The 8,732-nt window shown below is 33.4% G+C and overlaps 1 protein-coding gene across 1 annotated transcript; it reads left to right on the top strand.

Moving 5' to 3' along the window:
* Nucleotides 1-1,628: 1,628 nt before the first annotated feature.
* On the top strand, nt 1,629-8,273 carry LOC127725917 (perlucin-like protein). The gene is made up of 5 exons (XM_052233229.1): nt 1,629-1,857; nt 4,081-4,154; nt 4,776-4,863; nt 6,564-6,773; nt 7,468-8,273. The coding sequence occupies exons 1-5, from the start codon at nt 1,638-1,640 to the stop codon at nt 7,473-7,475; spliced, it is 600 nt and encodes a 199-aa protein (XP_052089189.1). The 5' UTR covers nt 1,629-1,637; the 3' UTR covers nt 7,476-8,273.
* The last annotated feature ends 459 nt before the right edge of the window (nt 8,274-8,732 follow it).

An 8,732-nucleotide genomic window follows, 5' to 3' on the forward strand; every position in this document is an offset into this window, starting at 1 on the left:
TTGTGAGACATGATATCTTAATGTATTTGTTATTTAGAGAAAATCACAATCCCGAATGTGACCTACCGAATTAGAATTATCACCGGATTTGTACTTACATGAGCAACACGACAGGTGCAGCACGTGGAACACGATGTGCTTACCCTTCCAGAACACTTGAGATCACTCCTGTTTTTTTTGGTTGGATTCGTGTTGCTCAGTCTTTAGTTTTCTATGCTGTGTTTTGTGCACTGTTGTTTGTCTTTTGGTCTTTTTCGTTTTATGCCATGGCGTTGTCGTTTTTTTTTTCGACTTACGAGTTTGAATGTCCCTCTGGTATATTTTGCCTGTCTTTAACTTATATTTTGTTGGTTTCATTTTGTTCTTGTGGTTTGTTATCAATAATACCGTTATTTCAGAGTTAGTGGCTTTTCTAAAAAAAATTATGACTTTTATTGTATGTTCATTATTGTTATTCCCGACTAGTGATTTAATTTATATGGATTGATTTGAGATTTTCACCTCGCAACATATTCATCCCCAACACAAGAAACTCATTTGTGTGTCATGATATCGTAAAGGTTTTGTTATTAAGAGAAATTGGTGGTGAGGGGAGATCTTAGATAGGCCCTTTTTAAATTATTCACAACATATATAAAGTTGGAAAATTAAGATCTAGAGCTTTACATGTTGTATAAATACCTGACTGTAGATTGTTATCTGATGTCTTTTTGGTTATTCATATATCCCACATCTTCTTAGATTTATATTACTTCTTCACTTTGAAAAATGGGATGTTTTTTAATTGATAAATTGATTGAAATTCTTAAGAAACTAACTCCCTCAGGCAAACATGACCTTAGAAGAATTTTGCTATTCTTTTTCGGTCCCTTTTGGTCATACAGCTGTTGACGTTTCTACGTACATACATGATATACATCCCTGGCTTTCAAAGGTTTAGGATTGAGCGATCCTGATGAAGGTAAATCCAAAAAAAACAGTTCGGAGCACGAAATTTATAGTCTTATTTTCATTTTTTTAATCTGTTCTGATATATTTAAATACAATATAATAAATACATTGATAGTATAGCAGGGAAACAAAGCGAGTTATTCGGCGTTCCCACATCAATGTACAATTTGACCTTTATCGATGAAACTTTATAATATGCTTATAACGTAGACAACTTGTCTTCCATAATGAACTCCACAGGGGTTTACGAGTATAAATATAATTATATAGATATAAGAAGATGTGGTATGAGTGCCAATGAGACAACTCTCCATCCAAGTCAAAATTTATAAAAGTAAACCATTATAGGTCACAGTACGGTCTTCAACACGGAGCCTTGGCTCACACCGAACAGTAAGCTATAAAGGGCCCCAAAAAATTACTAGTGTAAAACCATTCAAACGGGAAAACCAACGGTCTAATCTATATAAAAAACGAGAAACGAGAAACACTTATGAACCACATCAACAAACGACAACTACTGAACACCAGATTCCTGACTTAGGACAGGTGCAAACAAATGCAGCGGGTTTAAACGTTTTAATGGTACCAAACCTTCACCCTTTTTCTGAAACAATAGTGTAACATGCATATACTTACTTAAATGAAAATATTGATTCTGTAAATTTTGTAGTTTGTTTTAAATCATGTTCGTAGTCCAGAGTATTTTGCTGGTAGTGATCATTAAAGCTGTGTGTAGTCTAACCTGTCTTTCTAATGAAGCGAAGGAAGACTTTGAAAAATCGAGAAAAGCAGTGTCTGATGTACAGGATAATATTGGCAAAGTCATAAATCAACTTAACACTATGAGCCAAAAGATAAAGAAACTTGACACTGATTTTAAAGCTCTTGGAAAAGATTTACGTAGTAAGTGCATACTAGAAATCCTTAAAAAATGTTGTCGCAAAGTTGAAGTTAAAAACAGGGGCGGACAATTCCAAAAGGAGAGTGAAAACTCAAGTCGAATAAGAAACCGACAAACTCGTTGCAAATATAACCCCGAAAACCACGAAAAGACCAATTAAAGTCCACAAAACACTTCATTCAAAACCCAAAGAGTCAGTAACACGAACAAAACCAAAAACTGGAAAACTCTCATGTGATCTGGAAGGGTAAACAGATCCTCTGCCACATGCGATACTTGTCGTATTGCTCATTGTAAGTACAAATGCTGTGATGCGATAATAGATATTTTAAACATTAATGGAGGGAGAACCGTGTCCTGATAAAATGAAAAATAAACAGCGGAATTGCACGGGTGTGAAGCGCTATAAGACATTTGTTTTCATTTCTTTAAAATATACACGTACACACAAAACATAAACAATCCGTAATGATCATATCCGGACTAAGACTAAAATATATAATTGTGCTCAACCGTACTTACTGTAACCTACAGCGTACTCTTTGAGAAGTTCGTACGCTTGGAGAAAATATTTAATGGATTAATTTTCAATTTGTAATAGATGAAAAGATGAAAAGACTTTTTTTTATAGAACGTTCTACATTCCCTTTCTATCCACATCCCTCGAGTAAGCATACTTGACCTTACAAAGTCCTCGAAAAAATCTATTTGTAAAAAGACAAAATACAGTTTACGCAGATTTGTTCCCCATTTATTTTTTATATGGCATCATTAAATCAGATAAAAGAATTTTCGCTTGCTTTCTGTAATGAAACAATGAAGACAGATGCTCATATAAACCCTTCGTGTTTATAAATAGACTGAAGTACTATTATGAACCAAATGTTACAATACAACTAAACCTTGGTTACTGTAGATATAAAAATAAGAAGATGTGTTTTGATTGCAAATGAGACAAATCTCCAACAGAGACCGAATGATATAGAAGTTAACACCTATATGTCACCGTAAACAATGAGCAAAACCCATACCGCATAGTCAGCTATTATAAAAGGCCCCGAAATGACAAATGTAAACAATTCAAACGAGAAAACTAACGGCCTAATTTATGTACAAAGTAATGAACAAAAGTTACACAGCAACAAACGACAACCACTGAATTACAGTCTCCAGGCACATACAGAATTTGGTGGGGTTAAATAACATAAACGGTACCAATTTTTCTGCGCCAGATGCGCATTTCGACAATCAATGTCTCTTCAGTGATGCTCGAAGCCAAAACATTTGAAAATCCAAAGCTTATTAAAAAGATGAAGAGCTATAAACCAAAAAAGACAAAAAAGTAAGCCAATGCCGGGCAAGGAATCAGAGCTTTGCATGAGGGAGATAATTCCTTAATAAAAATAATTTCCAAACTTTTGCTCGTTTTAAGTAGGCAATCCTCCCCTAACCTGGGACAGTGGTGTAACAGTTCAACATAAGAACAAACTATAAAAATCAGACGAAAAAGGCTTAAGTCATCAGATGGATACAAATAGAAATACATCTATGTAGGTCTGCTTCATATTTTGACTTACAGCAAACAGTAGACAGCAACGGTCGTTTGAAAAGTAAACATTAAAGCAAAAGAGAATAGTTAAAATTTCCCTCTTTGTTAATTTTGTTTTTGTAGGATGCAACATTCCAGTAACAATTAAACACTTGTTTATGCCATATATATATCACCAGTAAGCCATTGAACCGATAGTTCTTAATGATAAAGAAGATAGCATTTCTGAGAATGAGACGTTACGTGGATGACTCTTGATCATGGTGTTGTCCGTGTTTCATCGACTTATAATTTCTATCCCCCCGTATCGTACGTGTTTCCTCATTAATTTGTTGTTGAAGCAATGTAATGCATGGAAATTCAACCGAACTGCGGATGGTAATAGAGGACGAAGTCTTCATTACATTAAAAGAAAAATCAACATGAAAATAAATAAACAAGTGAATACAAAATCGTTTGCTTTCTGTTTTACGTCTTTCACGAATGTGCTGTAATACTTTCCAGATTCTATGGTGGGGACAGCCATCTTAATGCTCTATCAACAGAGCGTTTTCTATATAAAAGGAAGGTAATGTTGAGAATATTGTCAATACTACAAGGAAAATAAAGTTGTATAATTTTACAAACTTCGTCAATCACTTTAAATGAACCAGGTATGACTTTGTATTTATTTCAGAAACAAAATGGCACAAATATAACGGTCACTGTTACTATTACGGTTCCGACTCGACAGACTGGTTTACGGCTGAAGTGAGTAAAAACAGTACCAATAATTTGTTATTTTTCTTCCGACAGACAGCAATTAAACATAGTACTCTGTAGGGGCATTTTACTTTCCGGGTTGAATTTTCGTCTATTTATCTACAAAGGAAATGAGAAATTAAGTCGACAATAGTTAACCGATAGTCAAAACTCGTAAAACGATTAAGAAGAGACAAATCAAGGTTAAAATTAAAACTGAGGGAATCGCATGAACCCCAAAAGGAGCGAGAACGGGTGCGTCTACAGGGTAAGTCTCTTCTGCCACGCATGCATCACCCGCTATTCGAATTCATACTCAGTCAAAATGTCCCAATCTGGACACCATCGGTAAAATTAAGCATCAGACGACTACAAATGTTAATAACGTTTGATTTTGTCAGTTTTTATGAATTTTTCCCTTTTTGAATTAACCTTGGGTTAGGTATTTTTTTTAGTTCTTTTACACAGCAGGTATCTAAAGATCTAAGACCGCGAAATCATGTCACTAGTGCGTTGAGACAGTTTACCCTAGTATGTTTAAATAACAGAGGATATATATAAAGTTTAATGAACGTACTTGGTTTAATTTCTAATTTACCTATTGAATAACTTAAATGTATTCCCGAACAGAGAAAATGTAGAGAAATTAGTGGTTATATTGCCAAAATTGATGACAGAGAAGAAAACACCAACATTGCAGCAAACAGACCACATAGTGGTGAGTATTCTTTCTTCAGATGCTATAGTTAGAAAGCTCTTAAATCAAGTTATTGTACCATCGTACTTGTATTGTAGTAGTTGGTTTTCTCATGGAGCTACTTCTTTAAATACAAATATACTAGTATGTAAATTGTCCGATAGTATGAAACAGGAGGAAATGAAGAAATGTGGAGTTTTCTCCTGGTTCGTAACGAGTAAATTAATCAAGTGAATGAGTCTACAGATACATTTCTTATTTCTGAATTTACAAAATAATAAATAAATTGCAAAATTTATGCTTTAACTATAATAAACAAAAAAATAAAAAAAATACAAAGATAAGTATTAAATATCTTTTCAATCCACCATTTTCTACATAAGAAAGTACCAAGTCAGGAATATGACAGTTGTTGTCCATTCGTTTGATGTGTTTGTGCTTTGATTTTGTCATTTGATTAGGGACTTTCCGTTTTGAATTTTCCTCGGAGTTCAGTATTTTTGTGATTTAACTTTTTTTCATCACTGATGCTCACGAATATGTTCTATTTATCGAAACAATAATTCCGTCCGTCCTCCTTGCCTCGTTAACGATTCATTTCCGAATGCAACTGACCATCGGATTTAACAAAGTCAGGAAACACACGACAGGTGCCCCTGATAGAACAGGAACACATTGCCCCTTTGCAGCAGCTGAGTTCTGATTCAGTTTTTATTTCGGTTTGTAATGCTAAATTCTTAATGGGTATCGTTTATATTTATTTTCGTCTGGTTTTTTTTCAAACCTCCGAATGTATACTCTGTTCTTTTACAAGGCTTAAACAGCGAACCTCGTGGAGATGACCAAGGATGACTATTGACTTGAGGAGAATTTGATAGAAAAATAATATTGATGAAAAAATCTTGAATTATAGGGGGATAAAAGCTTGCGTGAACAAACATTCAAATAACTTCACAAAAGACAAAAACAACAACAAAAATGGATTCATATGGATATACAAGAAATGTATTTCTAAAATATTGTGCTTGTTTTGCCGATAATAAAATGGAAATCGGAACATTTACAGAGTATGTGATTTGAGCTTTTCGGACTCTTGAAGTAGACAAAAATTAATCGGTATACTTGCTTTTCTAAAAATGATGTTAATCAAATATTATATACAAACTACTTTTTTCAGTTACACAAAATTTAACATTACATCGGTTCCAGTAAAGGATAAATCATCTTGTTTTAACTTCGAATTTCTGTTTAGCAAAATTAGGATAATCCCAAAATGCACTTTTTGTAATGAACAATCTGAAACAATAGTTAATTAACATTGGAAATGTAAAACAGTGCAAATGCTACTTTAAAATATTGACAAATGTACATGTGGTCTGGCAGGTTTTGAAGTAAACTATAATATGAATACTTTCATTTTTAAAATTTATGATATTAAGCATGCACAGGTACAGAACATGGTGCATTAATTAAATAACATAATGACTTAATGAATAATTTAACATACAAAAATGAACAACTACCCTTTGCTTTCATGAAGTACTGCAATGACTATAATTGCAACGTGATTAGAGCGTAATACTTAAACAATATTTGGAGAGAGAACCACATGTTAACCCGTCATCTTCTTTGCATTTATTTATGTCCGCTATCTAAAATAACTTAGTACAACAAGAGCTCTGTCTTTTAACAAACCAAATATACAGCATCTTATTTTGAAGGTAAGGATTACTGGATTGGCCTGACAGATCTCAAAGAAGGGATTTGGCGCTGGACCTATGATCAGTCGAAAGCTGTTTTTAAAACTTGGCAATCTGGTTATGGTGCTAAGGGCATAAAGAGTAATTGTGTGATGATAAATGGTATTAAAACAGTCTGGGTTGATTATGACTGTCATTACAGAGCTTTTTACATTTGTGAAAGCAATTTCTGTAAGTAATAACTCAATTGATTTTTGTGTACTCCATTTGTCATCAATGATTAGTTATGAACCATTCATTTTGTTTCGTATACACCTTATTCGTCTTCATGGGAGGAAAAACTTAAAATATATATTTAACAAATTAATAATTCCTTTAATGTGTCCTTTCATACTTTAATAATCAGAAAATCAAACACTTCAGGTTACGTTCACTTCAAGGTCTCATTTTGATTGGTTACTTTATTGTCTTGCAAACCTGGTAAATACAGCTGTTATGTTAAAATCTGTTGTAATATGGACATATTTGTTATAGTTTCCCTTGCCAATGTTGGTTTTATGTTATTTCCGGGTTATTGTTTTTCAAGGTTTTGATACTTCCAACTTTCCAACAATAATCCCTGTGCCAAAAAGGTGGTGATCGGCATAGGATTTAGCCTCCGGGTGCGGGATTTTCTAGCTGTTGAAGACACATTGGTGGCTGTTTTTTGTTCTTTGGTCGGGTTGTTGTCTCTTTGACACATTCCCCATTTCCATTCTCAATTTTAAAGTAACAATTGTCAGCTTTATAATATAGATAGTACATGGCTATATATTGCCTCATTTAAATAGAAACTTTCAAAGTATGCCAGAGATTATTTTCATAATATATGAATATTTTTTCGCATACATGTTCGCTTATTTTTCGTTGTTGTTTCCATTTTCAGGTTTTTAAATAATCCATAAAAGACGACCACTATAGAAGAAAAGAGAAGATAAGATGACATTGAAAAACTTTGTTGTAACTGTTGAATAAAATCAAACAAATTATTTAGAAAACCTTATTTATCTCTGCAGCTTTAATAAGAATATGGAAAATATGTAACTAACAATATCAATCACAATCTGCACTGTTTATGGAATACTTGTATGGTATTTTCTCGGATGTACACCCATTGGTAAGACAATATTATAAATATATTTATTAGAGGTATTGGTCACATGACGTAGTAACGGTCAAGTGATTGTTCACTATAAACACGTGTGTGTGTTTACATCAAGCACATGGTGTGTGTTTATGTTCTATTTGATTGGATGGCATATACCCGCAATGCGGTTTTACGGGTATATGCGCTCATGAGATTCGTGAAAAGCATGATTAAGTATTACTTAAGGGGTTCGTTTGAGAAAATAAAGTTATTCGAAGTTTGCCTATAGTTAACGTAGCAGCAGTTCGTTATTATGTTTACCCACCCACCCACCCCTTTTATGAGTTGGTTATTGTTAATGTGGGCATATACAAATATTACACTATATTAATATGAATTTTTCCTCTTTTGTAGATAGTTTTTGATTGTGTTACTGTATATTCTATTATATGATTGGATTGGTAGTGTGCTTGCTTGAATTAATAGTGAAGGACTTTAGTTTGAAGAATTGTGAATGTAATTAATATTAAAGGCTGCTACACCTGTAGGCACACTTATCCTATTTATGTGTTGTTTTATTTATTAAATAATTTATATTCGTTTGAGCTGGCGACACGTAGCATTATGCCATTGCAATGAGACAATCTTCTTCTATACAACAACGAATGGAATGTAATGAATTACAGATCATCGGGTGGCCTTCAACTGAGTTAGTTAACAATGAACCTAGTTTTACTGTACGCTCTGGTATTTACTTTTGGTATTGCACTGATTCAGACCTGTATGTTGACATCTGGTTGATGTTTTTTCTTGTTTTCTTGGATTTTAGAATTGCAAGCTATATCTTTAAAATCAATACACATCACATATTCATACTCGTATACAGCATAATAATAAACATTGCCATTATATCTTAATACTCAGAGGATATTTAAAAGTCCTCAATATGTAAAGGGTCTCGCCGTTTTGTTATAATTGGTATTTTCATGAATGTTCAGGGTGTCAGTTATTCACAAAAAGACACTTAGCTTGCAATAATTTTTTTCACCTTTAACAGGCCTGAA

This window comes from Mytilus californianus, unplaced genomic scaffold, assembly GCF_021869535.1.
Source record: "Mytilus californianus isolate M0D057914Y unplaced genomic scaffold, xbMytCali1.0.p SCAF_15, whole genome shotgun sequence".
Classification (NCBI taxonomy): domain Eukaryota; kingdom Metazoa; phylum Mollusca; class Bivalvia; order Mytilida; family Mytilidae; genus Mytilus; species Mytilus californianus.

Bases quoted from the DNA above. Each gene is read 5' to 3' on its own strand.
- LOC127725917 (XM_052233229.1), top strand. From the start codon at position 1,638: ATGTTCGTAGTCCAGAGTATTTTGCTGGTAGTGATCATTAAAGCTGTG. The intron at 1,858-4,080 runs GTAAGTGCATAC...TATTTATTTCAG, and splicing joins TCTTGGAAAAGATTTACGTA to AAACAAAATGGCACAAATAT. The intron at 4,155-4,775 runs GTGAGTAAAAAC...ATTCCCGAACAG, and splicing joins CAGACTGGTTTACGGCTGAA to AGAAAATGTAGAGAAATTAG.